Source organism: Euprymna scolopes, chromosome 13 (genome assembly GCF_053919585.1).
Source record: "Euprymna scolopes isolate OS-2025 chromosome 13, ASM5391958v1, whole genome shotgun sequence".
Taxonomy (NCBI): Eukaryota; Metazoa; Mollusca; class Cephalopoda; order Sepiida; family Sepiolidae; genus Euprymna; species Euprymna scolopes.
In genome coordinates, this window is record NC_136494.1 from 120452280 (window position 1) to 120470601 (window position 18322).

Below are 18322 nucleotides of genomic sequence, written 5' to 3' on the forward strand. Positions count from 1 at the left end.
AATTCTTCCCCTTTTATCAGAAACATCACTCATGGAATATGAGGACTAAAGGACAAAATAAGGAAAGCAAGAGTTATGAGGCTGCTGAAAGTAAACCCATGGTCTACTTTCTACTCTCTTGTACATGTATAGTTTTCATCAAAAAGGATTAAAAACTTCAGTGTAAACTATATTCAAAATCAGAAGCTCACAGTATTAATGCTGGAGTCCCTCAGGCGTCCATCTTGGGCCAAACTCTATTCCTGATCTACATTAATGATCTTCCAAATCACATCCTTACATCATTTGTAGACATTTATGCTGATGACACTACCATTTATGGTAGCGCATCTAAGACAGTAAACGGCCAAGTTCTCTCCGATTCTCTCTTCTCTGATCTTGAGCACGTGGTATAATGGGGGAAAGGAGTGGCTGGTTACTTTTAATGCATCTAAAACCAAGCTTCTCTCTTTACATCATCAACACTCTGATCCACATCTGACATTAATTGAAATGAATGGCTCTCGTCTTCAGGAGGCCTCAAGTTTTGACAAGCTTCTGGGCTGGACCGTTACTCCTGATCTTAAATGGAACACGTACATCAAATCTGTTGCCAAGGCCGCTGGAAAAATGGTCGGATCTTTCTATCGATCCAGTAGATATCTCACTGTTGATGCAATTCTCTATCTATATAAAAGCCAGGTACGTCCAAGGATGGAATACTGTTGCCATATATGCGCAGGAGCTGCTAGAAAGGACTTGTCCTGCCTTGATAGAGTTCAAAATAGACTTTGTAGCCTCGTAGGAGATGTCCTTTTCTCTTGCTTGCAACCTCTATCTCACAGAAGAGATGTTGCGAGTTTGTCTCTGATGTATCGTTATTTTCATGGAAAGTGTTCGACTGAGCTTCAGTCTATGGTCCCCCCTCGCCAAACTTTCACAAGAAACACTCGTCTAGCTGAAAACACTATCAATAATTCCCCCCACTCTTTATCTGTGCCTAAACCTAAACGTAGACTTCATGAACAAAGCTTCTTTCTTAGAACTGCATGCCTGTGGAATTGTCTTCCGTTTTCCTGCTTTCTGGCTGACTACAATATGGTTGTCTTCAAGTCTAACGTAAACAAGTTCTTGATGAGCCATTCCATATAAGTTAACAAATTTACTGAATTGATTACTATATTGTCCAATTTCTACTGTACACTCTTTAACCCTTATCCTCAAGCGGCCTCTTGGCCTTGATAAGGTGTGAAAAAAAAAAATAATAATAATATATAATAATATATATATATATATATATATATTTCAGAAACTTTGGAATTGGTTTCATTTTAATTCATTTTATGAAGAAAAGATAAAATATAAGTCCAATATTTTTTCTCATCTCAGAGTGCAAGCTGAAAAGACAAAATTTTTATAACTCTGAATATCCAAATGTTATGGCTTTCTCATATTAAAATAACACTGTCACGTCCTCTAAATAAATTAAGAGAAATTCACTTGTAATTTACAAAATTTTCTAAACCAACCTGTCTGATTCTTTCTGCCAGATTTCCAGTATTTCCCAAAGAACAACCTGTGGCTTAAACGACTTTTGCAGTCTAGTTCCATCCTCTAGGCTCAAGGCAATCAACACTTCCGACTCTTTCCGTGATTTGGGGGCCTTGACAAGCTCCAGTTTAGCATTATTGGGCAAACCCAAGTACCGCAATGATATCGTCAAGTCAGGTTGTTTGCGGCCATGCCTTAAAAAAAAATAAATAAATAAATAAATCAAATACAAAACATCAATTCTTTTCAAAATACAGACCAACAACAGGAAAAAAACATCAATGTTTGGTGCATTTAAATTAGGAAGCCAATATCTTCAGACAGCCTAAACTGGTAGCACGAAGAGGCATAAAAGGAATATTTCTTTCATAAAAATCTTAATAAATGCCCAACTGCTAGAGGGAGAGCTAATTTGTGATGTAATCCTCCCTACATCTCTCTCTTGGTGGTGCAAGCATGCTGATGAATAGCAGTGGACTTTCCTTGAAACACTTATGTCACTCTAAAACTGATGCTAGATTCCATGTAAGATTGTCCAAAAGCAGTCTGAAGCATTCCATATGTTTCTGTGGTATTTTTTCGAAGTTCAGCACAAAATTTTATTGCATCTCGTTCTTCTAAAGTGTCCTCACTCACAATTGCATTTGAAATTCACCAGCTGTGGCAATCAGGCTTTAGTAGAGGGTATTCCAATTCCTGCTGTAGCTGTTCATTTAAACCTGAAATCATAAAAATTGGTTAGTCATAGCAATAACATACAGAATTTTTAGAAGTCTATGCCAATTTTAAATGCCTGTACAAAAAAAGTCTGGAAACTTATTGAAGGCACCTCGTATCTTGTTGAATTTGAAAACCTTTCTATTGGACTTGAGAATTTGCATTGAAACTTGAATGGAAACGTGTGTAATCCATGGAGTTAGCATGTTTTAATCCTAAGTAATTCGCAATTGTATTTTGAGTGTCACCCACATTGAGAACTGAGCCTTCAACCTCCAGAAGAGTGTAACATCATAACTGAATTTTACAAAGTACTTTATCCACTTGAACGGATCTGTGACATAGTGGTTAAATTACTTAGTAAAATTCAGGTGTAAAGTTACACTCTTTTGGAGGTTGAAGGCTCAGTCCTCAAGATAGGCAACACCCAACATATAAGTGCAAATTACTTAGAATTTTTACCCAGTCATGGCCAAGAGGACGAGAGCATGCTACTCCCATGAATAAAGGGCTTCATTCAAAATTACATGCAGATTTCCAAGTTCGACAAGATACATCTGAAGAAGGTCGGAGGTTATGTAGACCAAAACATTGTGAAAAAAAAAGAACACTCAAGATGAGAACTGTAATCTGAAGAATCCAAATAATACAAAGTCTTATTTAATAGACTGAACAACGTTACATTTACATATCAAGTTATTTGTTAATATTTTTATCGTGGATTATAAAATCAGACTAATTACTTTGTTGGTGAATAAAAACTTTTAAATTATTGCAATGTCATCTATTGCATAGCAGTCATGCAATTGATTTCAATAAAATATATTAATCTATTAAGGCTCAATTTTTTTAAATTTATTACAATGTTATTTGATAGATTACTTTTAAATATTTACTTGACTTTATAAAATACTTAAAGTATTCATTTATATATCAGGTTGACAAAAAAGTTAAGGTTTTAAACTTTTGAATTCAGATGATCATATCTCAGCTCACACAAAAATTTATTGATCAAAATAAGAATCATCAGAATCAACACAATTTTGCTAACGCAAAACTAGTGTATTCATGCCAGTAATGTAAAAATCTTGTGTTCTGGTGGCGATGAAGTCACTAAAAGCGTTTTTGATATCGCTAGGGTTTTTGAAGCATTTCTCATGCAGAAAGTTGTCAAGATGCTTGAAAAAGTGGTAGTCAGTGGATGAGAGGTCTAGAGAGTATGACTGATGAGGCAAAGTTTCATGGCCCGATTCGTTCAACTTCTGCAGGGTCAGTTTAGTAATGTGCAGTCGGGCATTGCCATGGAGGAGAATTAGGCCTTTTCTGTTAACTAATGTTGGGTGCTGTTGTCAAAATTTCTGATGCATTTCATCCATTTGTTAACAGTACTTCTCTGCAGTAATGTTTCCACCTGCATTCAAAATCTAATGGATGAGACCAGTCACAGACCACCAAATAGTCAGCATAACCTTCTTTTGATGCAACTGGCTCCGGGAAGTATCGTGGAGCTTTGTCAGCATCTAACCACTGAGCTGAGCATCGCTAGTTGTCGTAAAGAACCCACTATTCATTCGAAGTCAAAACCAAATTAAGAAACGGGTCGTTCTTGTTGCGTAAAAGAAGGGAAGATGACACTTCATAATGGCGTTTCCTTTGGTTGCCGTTCAATTCACGAGGCACCTATTTATCAAGTTTTTTTGTTCTTCCAATCTCTTTCAAGTGGTTGGAAAGCATTGTATATGTTACATCTAATTCAGAAGCAAGTTCTCAAACAGTTGTGCGTGGATTGGCTTTGACCAAGGCTCTTAATTGATCGTTAACATTTGATGGCCGACCACTATGCTAATCATCTTCAAGACTCCTCGCCACCACAAAATCTCTTAAATCAATATTGTGCTGAGCGTTCAGTAGTGGTTCCTGGGCCAAACACATTGTTGATATTGTGAGTTTTTCAGCCTAGCTTGAATTGAAATAAGAAAATTGTGCGAATTTGTTTTTTTTCATCTTGTATTCAACATTTTGAAAAGAAGACATACTTGTTTTAAAACGATTGTAATTAAATGATTAGATAGAGCAAATAACGCTCTTTAAAATGATTTATAAAGTAAAAGAATTATAACAAAAACTTATTTGAAAATACATCATTTGAAATCAAAATTTAAAATTCTACAAGAACTTCTCAACTTAATATATATAAAAATGTAGGTGGGCTCTAAGGACTACTAAGAAAAAAAAAGTTTTGATTGACATAACATTGTATCCTTCTGACGTACAAGGGGGGGGGGGTCACCTCAAATACACAAACGGAATGTTCAAGAAAGATTATCGCTACAGTCCTCTGTCTCTTCTCTCTTGGCTGGCCGGGAATCATCTCGCAGCACCCAGAAATGAACATCGTTTTATAGGTTCCATCTTCACGCACACACGAGATAATGCGAGAACGGACGAAATAAAAATGCTGGCCGCCATGTTTGTTCTTCCTTTTCTTCGCCTGTACTCACTCGCTGAGCACCCACGGTAAGACTTCTCTTTCTTGCTTCTAACCACATGCCTCCCTGATCTCAAGATCACATTTCATAGTCTCTCATCCACTGTGGCGGTCGCCTCTCTCTACTTGGCCTCTGAGGTGTCTCGTCCTCCTCCTGTGGCTGCACACTCCCCTCCACTGCTTCGCCCTCAACTGGTCTGACGTCAAGAATGTGCCTCGGGACTCCTCCCACCACAATGTTGTTACTAGTGTTCCTCCCAGTTATGCGACCCCTACTCCATTGTGTGGTGCAGCGCGCCCCCGGTGGCTTCACCCATACCTCGTCCCCGAGTTTAATTGTCCCTGTGGCCTCTACTTCTCGGCTTGCCAGCTCCACCCTGGGATGCCTCCAGGAATATGCAAACATTGACAGTTGCGGGACCGTCTCTGGTACTTATCCCAGTTTAGGCGACATGTTATACCAGAAGACGGCTTGCTCAGGTGAGGTGCCTCCTCTTTCCGCAACTGCCTTTATGGTGCGGTGGTTTCTCTCTACGATCCCGTTGCCACTAGGTCTGTAGGCAGCTCTGAAAAATTGTTGGATCTTCCATTTCTTCAGTACTTCTGTCACTGCTACTGACTTGAACGCAGTCCCGTTGTCGGTTAACAACTCTTCCACGGGGCCTCGCTCCAAAAACACCTCATCAAGGATTGCCGCTATTTCATTGCCTGTTCCTCCACGTAGCTTCTTCCACAGAGCAAATCGCCCGGGCCCACAGTCAATCATGGTAAGGTAAAGTCCACCCCTGTAATGGGTGACATCGCATGCCAGTCTCTCCCAGGTCCCACTCACCTCCAATTGGCCAGCTTCATGCGTGCTTGGAGCAGGATCAATCGACTGACATCTGTCGCATGTCCTGACCACTTGCCTCACCTGCTCTTTGGTGATCCTTGGGTCGACTTTTTTCACTAAGTACCAAGTCCTCTCTACCCCCATATGGTGCAAAATTTTCGCAGTTCTAAGCAGCTCACTCACATCCAGCGTCTCCACCCTCGGTACCTGCTGCAACCTTTTCGATATTTCTTCCGGGAACCCGGTAACAAAAGTCATCTTGACTACGTGACTCGTGGCATGTCCTCTGATGCCCAACAACTCAACCAATCTCCTTATCTCATTCGCATAGACATCCACAGATTCACCAGTCCACCTCTTCTCTTTCAACTTATTAAAGGCCTCGAAAGGCCCCTCTGCGAAAGCTTCGATCAGTCGACCCTGGATGGCGTCTGCATCACCCTGTTCCCGCTCGCTGAGCTCCAAATAGAGGGCCAGTGCGTCCCCTTCCAGAAACAGTGATATTACTGCGGCCACATCATCCAGCTTCTGAATCCTTGCTACAAGGTCCACTTTTTTAAGCCACGCCACCACATCACCGTCGCCATTAAAAGGCTTAATCATATTGCTTAAACCTGCGTTGGCCATTGCCGAAATAGCTTGACGTACAAGGGGGGGGGGTTCACCTCAAATACACAAACGGAATGTTCAAGAAAGATTATCGCTACAGTCCTCTGTCTCTTCTCTCTTGGCTGGCCGGGAATCATCTCGCAGCACCCAGAAATGAACATCGTTTTATAGGTTCCATCTTCACGCACACACGAGATTATGCGAGAACGGACGAAATAAAAATGCTGGCCGCCATGTTTGTTCTTCCTTTTCTTCGCCTGTACTCACTCGCTGAGCACCCACGGTAAGACTTCTCTTTCTTGCTTCTAACCACACCTTCCAATCTAGACTTTCACAGTATATTGAAAATGGAGCTATCAGGGTTTCGAATATAAATCAGACAGTAAGTGTCATATTTGAAAGACACTTCAATCTTTAAGATTAACTATAAATATCAGTGAAAAGTACAGATGTTGCTAAAATAAAGTTAATTAATCTTGTATTTCTGTGGTTTCATAGAGTTAATCCAGTTAAACTTCAGTGTAGAACCTGTAGAGTTTCCCAGACGTTGGAAGGCTTTCTACTCTAATGGATACATTTCCTCCCTACTCCCCTGACTGTATTAACATGCAGAAATGTAAATGTAATGTGAACAAACATTATGTTGCAGAACTCCCCACTTAGGATGCCTATGTAGGTACAGGTTCCAATTTTCAGTAGCTACTTATATCTCAGTGGCAATGTATCCTGTTTGTGTTGAATTGAAGTAAAAATAAAATAAAATGGAAAAAAAAAAAAAAAAGGCTCCTTTTCTGTAAACATTGTATATTGTTCAGATTTAATGTTTCTCTGGGGTCAACAGATCTAAGCTTGTCTTTAAAACTCACATTCGTAATTCTATGAATTTATATTAATGCAAACACTGGCAAAGCATAATTTTTTACTGTCATTTTTGACAGAGGGTGTATACTCATATATTTTTTAGACACCGCAAAATAATCAGCATTGCTTGTAAGTAAAATATAAGTTGTTTTCTGATACGCACATGAAACAATAATCTTCTGGCGGCATGAATCCTTGTTTCTTACAGACATCTTCCAGAATCTGCATTGAGAAACAAAAAGCATTATCAACAATAATTAATGTTTAATTAAATAAAACAAAGTCTACAGATTCAGAAATTACTTATTGCATTTTTACCAAAATGGGCATAAAAATGGTTTAAACTATACAATAAACTCTACTATGGTAGAGGACATCTCTGAAAGGTAAATAATGCCAAGGAAGCATAGAAATGGTGCTCAAAAAACGTACAACTACTCTAAAATTGGAGGAACAAAAGGAATCTCAATTAATCAAACTTTTATGATACTATGATATTCAACTTCAGGCTAAAAATTTTATCTCAACAAAGAAGTTCAAAGAAATGTCCGTAAATATTAAGTAGGCATTTCCACATTTTGAATGCATATGAAAAAGAACAATTATCTGGAATAAAAAACAGCCTCTTGTGTATTAATATTAACGAACAACTTTGTTTTCATTTTGAAGATCTCATAATAGGGGAAGACAATTGAATTTCAAAGCAGGGGGAAATAATTCAAGTAGACTACCTGAAAATGCCAACAACAATACAAAAAAAATATTAATTACACTGGGCAACAATTTTTTAATGTTATCTAAATTTCTACAATTGATTTAGGGTGATTTTGCATTCCTGAATCACAAAATGGCATCCGTTTCTTTCCATCAGGTCAGGTTTTTGTGTTAAACTGATTTGCAAAAATAAATCAAATCTTGTGATAAAATCGATTACATTTTTTGACATTACCAACTGATTTTTATTGAAACATATCATCCTAAAGAGACAAAAATGTTTTGCCAACAATATATATTGATTACCTGATAGAAACATCAATTACTGTAAACTGAATGGTGGGCATCGATAAAAATAAGTACATGAAAATTGCATGTTGCTTCACCATTGTTCAAACTCAGTGGCAGGGAGGTCTCTCTTCAGATTCCAACAGTAGTCACCCATCAGAACTGCGTCCCAGTGACCCGATACCCGGTCTTCATCTCTTTCACATCTTGATGGAATCTCTCCCCCTGTTCATAACTCATTATTCCATATGTGAAAATAGTACATCTTGATGCTTATGTTGCAGCTCAGGTTTGTGAAAGCAGCCAGCATGTCAAGTTCAACATAGTTCCTTGCCTTATTGTTGCAAAGAAAGTTATTCACTACCAGAACAAATGTCTTCCACGCTTCCAGTGCCATTTCGTACATTGAGTTTTTGAACTCTGAATCTCTGATGAGCTGCTGGATCTGAGAACCAACAAAGATGCTAGCTTCCAACTCCTCCATGGTCAATTGTGGAAAAGCTTGGCACAAGTAAATGAAGCAGTCACCATCTTTTTTTCAGAGCCTTGGTGAACTGCTTGATTAAGTTGAGCTTGAAATGCAGCGGTCAGAAAAGTATTCTGTCTGTCCACCAGAGGATTGTTGATGATATTCCTTTTTTTTTTTTTTTGTTTTGCAAGGCACCAATTTTTCCAGCACAGGCCAGTCCTTTTTTGTGTATGCTGAGCACCAATTTTTTAAATATTTTGAGGTTTTATGGTTTCAAACTAATCCTTTTTTGACATAATCACCCAGAACTATACGGATCTGAATACTTCTTGTCATTAAAATACTCAAATTTCAATCAAAACAATTATTTAACATGGTATTTTACCTCCACCGCACATGTGAACAAAAATGTAAAAAATGACATGTGACCATAGCTCAAAAACTTTATCTGAATGACCTTGACCTGAAAATTTTAAACCAATGTGATTTTAGGATTCAAGGTATTCATCCTAAATCAGCTAAAAAATGCAAACAAGTTTATTGTCAACCAGTGTTATCTGAACATTTATTTTTTCATAAAATTGAGAAAATCTGAATAACACAAAATAAAAGATTAATTATTTGAACATTAAGAAAATTAATGAAAGTGTCATTATAATTCAATTTTCTTTTGTTTTGAGAAAAATTCTTTTTACAAAATATACATTTTCATAACAAAGTCAAAATTCTGAAATGAATGAAAATTGTCATAATATGAAAATGCATGACTTGTACAATTTATAGTTTTGAAGAGTCATTATTGGAATGCGTGTGACTTTTAGTTTTGAGAAAAATTTTATTTCATTTATTTATTTTACAAAATTTAATTTTTGTAAGAAAGTCAAAATTCTGAAATTTTCCTAACTGAATTGTCTTCCCCTGTTCTAATATTTTCAAAATGAAAACAAAAAAAAAAAATTGTTCCATGACAGTAATACACAAGTGCCAAAAAATAATAATGAAGATTATATTTCTTAGTCTTGGAAACTAATGAGTTGAAATTTTGTATGAATCTTTGTTATAAGGTTCAACAAACACATGTATTATGGTATCCATTAAATGTGCAGTTAGGGATTAATAAGGATTAGTATTTAATGCAAAAAGGAGCACAAATTTAATCATAATCAACCATCAATTTGGCATAAAGCACCAATTTTAAATCAACAGGCTATAACTTTTGCCTGTTTTTAATAGGCTGGCTAAAAAGGCTAGTAATAATTATATTTCTAAACAGTACATAACAAAATCATTCTGTTTTAATGCTTTTTTTTTTTAATTATACCAGCCAAATGAGAGGCGTTTTGTAATACACTGATAGTCTCTACGGACTTGCCTCATCACAAGGACAGCTTTTAATGTGTAGAAAATTCAGCTTTTCAAAAAGAAGCATTTTAGGTTATGAAAAAAAATTAAAAGTGCCTTAGTCTAGAATAAGTTCTCCATCATTGACTGAGGAAAGAATGAATGACATCTAGTATCAGGAGACATACCACACTTTGATCCTAACCAACATTGACAAGGTCAATCTTGAAAGTTCCCTGTTATCTTAGCTGCAATTGCACTGATTTCTTCTCTGATCGTTTCCTTTAAATCAACAAAAATTTATAGGTAGCTGTTTTCAAACTGATATGCTATTTCAGAGGCCGCAGACATGCACACAATCGAATCTCAAATACTTGTGCTTGTCATGATTCCCGTTTTAGCTGACAGACGGCATCCTACTTCCTGTTCCACTTCTTTCTATATCTCTTTCTCTTTTCTCACTTAGCATCAACATGAACACATGTTCCTTCTCATGGAACTGCGATGTAAACATGCGCACATTATTTTCCCCAACAGAAGCGAATTGTTTTAAGGTTAGATGACATCATATACCTTAACAAACTCTTGCATACGCAATGAACATTCAACACATTTTATGAACTCTTGTGATCAAACACAAACATCCAGACACAAGTATGCACAAGAATATATACGCATAACAAACATTCTAAGTCCATACACGTATATACAATAAACTTATACACATAACAGACATTTTACTTCATGTATGATACATACACACGCATGTACACAAATACTGTATTATTCAATACTTCTGTGTAAATAAATAATTGTTGTATATATGCAAATATGTAACCCTGTTTTAGTGTGCTTCACTTTAAGGTTTCTTAAATGTACTCATAAAACATGCTTTTTATTGTTAAGTGTTTTTGTAACACGCAAAACTCTTATTCACAACAAATTTAAAAACGATGTTGGGGAAACATTTCTTTAGGTAACCCTAAAACAAAAAGTCACACAGGTTCAAATCCCATAAGCTTGATAACCATCTTATATATATTCTCTTTAAAAATTAAACAGCCAGGAAACATTTCCTTTAATATTTCATCCTGGTAAAGAAAAAGTCTCATCTAGCAATTAAGATCTGCTCAGGCACTATAGAACTACTATGGATCACATACAGATTATTCTTTAATGCATCTTTGATAAAGTAAAAACAATTCCCCTCTGCCAATATTTTCTGCAATTCATAATTATTTTTTAGGTGCTTGCTCAATTCATAATCATTTGTTACGGGTTTGTTCAGAGTCCCCCACACATGAAAAAACAAAAATAAAGAAAAATTTATGATGTATGTACTCATCACGAAAGGAAATATAGTTTTTCCAAAAATCACATAAACTGATAAAATAATTTCATTTTTATAAATGAAATAATTTTCAAGTGATTATGGGAATTTGTAGTCATTACAAGATTGAAAAAAAAATCTCACAAGTTTGAATTTATTTGGAGTTATCTCCCTTGTTCCTTTGCACTATTTGCAAAATGACATTGCAAGATTATCACTCATGGGTTAGCCATAAAATTTAATTTTATTTATAAAAATAAAACTATTTGATTAATTTAAGTGACTTTTGGTATAGTATATTTTTTTTGTATTGCATATATGTACATCGTACAGACTTTTTTTTGTTTTTTCATATGCGAGGGAGTTTGGATAAGCACCCTTTTTGTTAATTGAGACCGTTTGATAATCAAAGATGAACTCTGTAATTGAAAATAAATTGATGTTGTCAAATTTTTTTTCCTCTTAATTTTGACTTTACTTACATAAGAATGAATTGCTAAAGAATTTAGCCATAAAAGTTGATTTTCATATTTAAAAATAAAACTTGATCAATTTATGTAATTTCCGGAATATATTTTCTTTCTGTCACGGGTATGTACATTACACACATTTAAAAAAAAAAAAAAATTATATGAGGGAACTCTGGAAAAACACTCACTTTTACTACAAGTTATATAAAAAAAATCTGTTTTAACTGGGATTTACAGCAAATATTTTCAGTGTTAAAAAAAAAAAATAAAAACATTTTTCAACTGATTTCATCAATATTTAATCCTGATTAATACTTTATTTTTTTATCAATTATAAATAATACAAGTGAAAAAGTTTTTACTCTTTTACTATCACATACTTCGAAGTGTGGAGGATTTAAAAAGATATCATTTCTCTATGTTCATAGCTTTCTATCATGTCTGAAAGTGACAATGTTTAATGAGCAAGATCGGAGATGCGCTGCTATACAACTCACCCTCAAAATGCAAATCCGGGCGGTTCTACACTTGAGGGCATAGCTCAACACAGTTTCTAGCCTCAATTATGGTCTTTGGTATGGTTTTAAGTGAGGGCCACATCATGCCAAATTTCAAAGCTGGGTTGAAAGTCAACGCTAAAGTGTACCTGGATGTGATGAAGAGTGTAGTGATCCCCTAGTGCAATCAGGTGGTTGCTGGCAGACCCTGGGTAGGGAAGCACGACTAAACTGGCCCACAAGTCCAAGGAAGGCTTGGCTTCAGAAGGAGTGCTATGACTTTGTACCCTTCTTTCACTCCCCTGACCTGAACTCGCTAGACTACTTTATTTGTTTATATATCGAGAACATCAACATGACCTCCCACAACATCAAAGCCAGCCTGATTGCCGCCAATTGGTGAGTATTCGCTCAGCTCCTGTGGAAAAGGCATGCTCCCAGTTCTGAACCCATATCCAGGTGGTGATTAAGGCTGAAGGCAATTCAGCTCTACTACATAATCAAGTTACCTGAATTGATTTTTCAATAAAAGTTTTAAAATAAAGCTGTAGTATTGTTTTCTTTAGGCCGACAAATTTATCATTCCACTCTGTACTCTCCCTTCTACCCCCCTTTTTGATGTGACTGACCTACATTCAATTAGAAGAGGAAGGAGAAAGAATCAAGTTTATGTCTTTAATAGTTGAATCATTTTAGACTTGCCCTTATGGGTCAATTGATTAGTGTACTGTATTTAGTAGAGACAGAGGTTGTGAGTTCAAACTGCACCTGGACATAATTATTTTTTTTCAATTTTGTCCCCAAATGAACTTGGTAATATAATTATTATATTGTTAATATTGTTAATATAACCACCAAAATAAATAATCTGTGACATCAGAAAGTATTCAACTTCTGAAGCAATCATCAGTATGTCCTGTATTTAAGAATTCAGGCGAAAAGTCATCTCCTCCTCAGTACAGACGAATAAGTCTCCTGTGTGTCATAAGTTGCTGGAATCCATATTAAATAAAGAAGTAGTCAACCACCTCAGCAGAAACAACCTTCTTAGTGCATGACTGTGGAACTCTCTTCCGTTTGCTTGTTTCCCACCTGACTACAACTTGAATGTCTTCAAGTCCAACATAAACAAATTCCTGACAAACCGCTCTCTTAAGTAAGACACCCTATCAAATATCCAATACTAATGATTACTACATTACTATCTCATTGATTACTGTATACGCAATAACCCTTATCCCCGAGTGGCTTCCAGGCCTTGATAAGTGGTGACCTAAAAAAAAAAAAATCAACTCCCTGTATCACCATTGAATAAGCCTAAAGATACAGTACTACTGCTACATTTTGAGGTTTTGACAGAATACAAAATAGACTTTGAAATCTAGTGGGAATGGATCTATTCTCTTCTCTAAAAGCTTTTTCTCACAAAAGATGTTTCTAGCCTCGCGCCCTGTCAGCCGATCGGTCAGTGTGTGGCAGAAAAACTTGGACATAATTCGCAAGAGAAAATAGATTTTTATTATGTTTATAACTGGTACATCTTTTCAATTTCTTAGCTGTTAACTATATTATATCATTGCCCAAAGTCGATTTTATTTTTAAGATTTTTTTCATTTTCTTATTTTGTGTAATATTTCACTTTTTTACATTTTTTCTTTTGTTTCACTTTAAAAAGGTAGGGGTGGAGAGTCAAACTTGAAGAACACAAATAAGTCCTGGCAATTTTCTTTTAAAATCCAAACAAAAACATGAGTCACAAGATTACTTTTAATTTACCGACTTCTCGCCATTTCTTAAACAAAACTGGGTGCTAGTGCACTTACTGATCCACACTATTTTTTAAATCGTATTTCTATGTTTAATGAAAGTTTTATGGTTTTTTTTATTCAATTGTAAGGTTAAAGTATAGAATAGGTACAAAACACCCTACCCTACCCATGTTAAGAATGGTTTTTAAATAACATTATTTCAGCACGGATCAATAAGTGCACTAGTACCCAAAACTGTACACAGATAGCTCGACCCCAATGGCTGCCAATATTGACTTAGTAAAATATTGGAAACTCAAATTCCCCAAAACAAAAACTTGGAAACAAAAAAAAAGTAGAAATAAAATGAAAAAGATAATTATTTTATTTACATTACATTTTATTACTGATAAATTATCACAGTGTATAATACATTTTTTGGCGCTTCTATATTATACAAAAAAAAAAAAATTGAATTTCTAGTGAAACAAATCATACCTATGTAATTATCAGATCTCAAATATTAACATATCTAAAAGTGACGAAAACCGATGAGGTAAGAAATAATTATGAATGTAAAAAAAATTGTCAAAGGAAGCAAAATCACGATATTATGCTTACTAAAAAAAGACTAATAAGTTGACAAGGGCGATAATCAAGTTCTGTTGCTTACGTCACGTGAACAACCTAATTCAAAATGTCGGACAAATTTTATTATCCATCTAAAGTTTCTCGAAAACAGTTTTTATAAATTATTATTCTACCTCATCGTTGTTCGTAATTTTTTGATATCTTACTATTTGAGACATGGCTATTACGAGGGTACCATTTATTATACTTGAAATTCATTTTTTTTTTTTTTTTTTGTAGAATCGCCGATTTTCCTGTATTTGTTGTTTTTTTAATTAATTAAGTATAATTCTAAATGAACACAACAAAAAAAAATCCACCATCACAATACTTCTGCGGTCTACAGACCGTGAGGTAGGATTTTCAAGTTAAATTACGGTATTTTGTATTTATTAAATAGTTAAAATCTCTCCACACAGGTTTCTAAAATAATAAACGTTATTTCATCACGGTCCATAAACTGTAAATACCCCTACCACACCCCGGCCCGGCCGCCTCAAAATATATATATATATATATATATATATTTTTTTTTTTTTTAAATAAGAGCAAGCAATCTTTGCTTTAACCATAGTAGTACAGATTGTCGGCTCTTTTTGACTTCCGTTTCTGCGAACTAAACGGGGTGCTGACAACCTAAATTATAAGATTCCTTCTATTAAATAATTATCTCGCTCTCATCTAACGTGACCTTCCCCTTCCCATGTTAAGAAAGGCTTTCTAAGTAGTTCTAAAATGGTAAGGTGGAAACCAAGTAAAAATTTACTAATATTTGTAATAAAAAAATACGGTTAATGGTAAATATTTTGTGGTTTGTATTATAATCCACAGACGAACGAAAAAGTCGTTAAAAAATAAAAATATATATATAACAAAGGTACTCATGCAGAGAGTGCCGTGCTGAAATAACCTTATTATTTAAAAAAGCCATTCTTAACATGGGGAGGGGAGGGTGTTTTGTATCTATTCTGTACTTTAACCTTACAATTGAATTTAAAAAACATAAAACTTTAATTAAAAGTGAAAATACGATTTTAAAAAATAGCGTGGACTGGATCAGTAAGTGCATTCGCATCATAACAAATAAATGTTATCAAAGGCAAGATAAGTTACTCTTCTACCTATTTTAATAAGGAAGAGACCATATCAGTGTCATACTACAGAAACCGCAAATCAAAAAGCGCAGACTCTTGCGAGGGTCATGTTTTAAACCTCTTATCTATATTTTTTTAATTTCAGTAAAATTTAGAATAATAATATTAATATTAACAGTTCTTTTTAAATAATTAAAAAATGTTCGCGTACCAGCTTTTTTGTTTCAAATTCAAAAACAATAAAAACAATGACTTGACATTGCAGTTTGCTTTGTTACGACTTGTCATGAAGAGACAGAGTACAATAAACAGACAAGACTTGGATCAAATATTATTTTGTAATTAAAGAAATAAAGATTACATTTAAATAAAAACTACAAACCTGCAATAAAGTAGAATTAAGATTGGACACAACGTTTTGCCTTCTGCCATTCGGACACAGTATCTGAGTACTAAACGCCATGTTTTTAAACGGTGACGGTGTCTCGGTTTATGAGTTCCTTATGAATATACTTCTGTTCGAACATTTGTTCGCCTCTAATAAAAATCTAAAAGAAAAGACTGGGTTCTCCTTGATTTGTTGTCTCCCAAATTTGAGCCTAGTTTTCGTCTGCAAAATTTTAATCACGTGATTACGGTATAGCGAGAATAATATAAACCATCCAGTAAGTGTCGCGTGTTATGGATTTAGCCTAAAAATAAACCAGTTATTTTAAGAAGAGGGGTGGGGGAGCTTACTGAATGGTTTATTTCATTCTCGCTACACTGTAATAACGTGATTAAAATTTGGCAGACGAAAACTAAGCTCAAATTTGGTAGACAACAAGTCAAGGATAACCAAAAATATTAAATAAAGCGCAACAAATCAAATGAAAGGACAGTTAGACGATGCGTACATCTATATATTGTCTGGATATTCACCGGAAGTGGTAACAACGCCAGTCAGAAAGAATGAAAAAGTGTTTTCAATAATTCTAAAGCGAAAAATTAAAATAATTTCAATAATTCTTTATTAAAATAATACAAAAACTTTTTAATGATTATTAAATAATAAAAAAAAAAATGATTGGGAAAAAAGTACATGCACAGGGGGAGATATAGACATGAAGGTTAAGGAACATTTACCTTGTGAGCACTCCAGTAGCAGACATGCCGGAAGTTAGGAAGTACGTTAGCTGACTACTTATAGGAGAGAAAATTGTAGTGGTCTAGGGTATAGAAGGAAATGCGTGTTCATCTCACGTTCGGGTGTCGCCAATGTTATGTTATGAAGCGTATGGTGACAAGCAAAAAGAATAGACAACACAGGATTAAGATTTGAACGAACTCAACAATTTATTTTCTAATAAATAACACAGAATAATAACGAGCTGTCCTTGGGGTGAAGATGGCAGATTGTTGTTAGTTGTTGTTATTGTGGTTATAAGGCACGACGAAACCTTCGTTTGTAATAGTAGTAGCGGCAGTGCTGGTCTGGTTATAATCGTGTGTCAATAGCGATAGTTGCTGTTGTTAGAAGGCGCGACGAAGCCTTCGTTGGTAATGGTAGTAGCAGCAGTGCTGGTTATAATCGTGTGTCAATAGCGATAGTTGTTGTTGTTAGAAGGCGCGACGTAGCCTTCGTTGGTAATGGTAGTAGCAGCAGTGCTGGTTATAATCGTGTGTCAATAGCGATAGTTGTTGTTGTTAGAAGGCGCGACGAAGCCTTCGTTGGTAATGGTAGTAGCAGCAGTGCTGGTTATAATCGTGTGTCAATAGCGATAGTTGTTGTTGTTAGAAGGCGCGACGTAGCCTTCGTTGGTAATGTTAGTAGCAGCAGTGCTGGTTATAATCGTGTGTCAATAGCGATAGTTGTTGTTGTTAGAAGGCGCGACGAAGCCTTCGTTGGTAATGGTAGTAGCAGCAGTGCTGGTTATAATCGTGTGTCAATAGCGATAGTTGTTGTTGTTAGAAGGCGCGACGAAGCCTTCGTTGGTAATGGTAGTAGCAGCAGTGCTGGTTATAATCGTGTGTCAATAGCGATAGTTGTTGTTGTTAGAAGGCGCGACGAAGCCTTCGTTGGTAATGGTAGTAGCAGCAGTGCTGGTTATAATCGTGTGTCAATAGCGATAGTTGTTGTTGTTAGAAGGCGCGACGAAGCCTTCCATGGTAATGGTAGTAGCAGCAGTGCTGGTTATAATCGTGTGTCAATAGCGATAGTTGTTGTTGTTAGAAGGCGCGCCGAAACCTTCGTTGTAGTAGTAGTAGCATTGGTCGCGACAGCCGTAGCGTTGTGGTGATGGCGAGGCTGGTGGTCCTTCTGCTGTCTTTTCCTTGGCTTCGCTAAATATAGCAAGCACGCGGACGTAGTTGTAGACAAACGGTTAGTGATGAAGAAATTGCCTCCATGTCGAGAAAACTGTGTTTCTTTTGGGTTGTTGTTTTCGCTACGGTGTGTAAGGCATCTAAGCGTTTTGCCCGTAATTTTGTGGAGGTAACCATGATCATGTGCCTCGACTTTGGTGCCATGGTAGCGATCGTAGCGTGAATCCCTACGTAGTCAGTTTCTCCCCAAAGCGGTCAGGAATCATGAAACTTGAGTGGTGGTCGTCACGGTGACACGTGGCAGACAGTATGACGGCGTCCCCAAGTCAAAACGAGATCTAAATCATAACATCATAACAGCTCCCCCAGATCTCATTTTGGCTTGAATTGTCCAGTGCGG

The 18322-nt window shown here is 36.0% G+C and overlaps 1 protein-coding gene across 1 annotated transcript in view; it reads right to left on the reverse strand.

The window, feature by feature from the left end:
* Positions 1-16289, reverse strand: part of LOC145292172 (tether containing UBX domain for GLUT4-like) — a 189785-nt gene extending 173496 nt beyond the window's left edge. Inside the window, exons 1-3 of the mRNA XM_080138434.1 lie at positions 16001-16289; positions 7201-7259; positions 1509-1724 (exon numbers count right to left, since the gene is read on the reverse strand). Of these exons, the coding sequence (XP_079994560.1) occupies positions 1509-1724; positions 7201-7259; positions 16001-16081 (356 nt within the window). The 5' untranslated portion in view covers positions 16082-16289. The remainder of the gene's footprint in view (positions 1-1508; positions 1725-7200; positions 7260-16000) is intronic.
* Positions 16290-18322: the final 2033 nt, after the last annotated feature.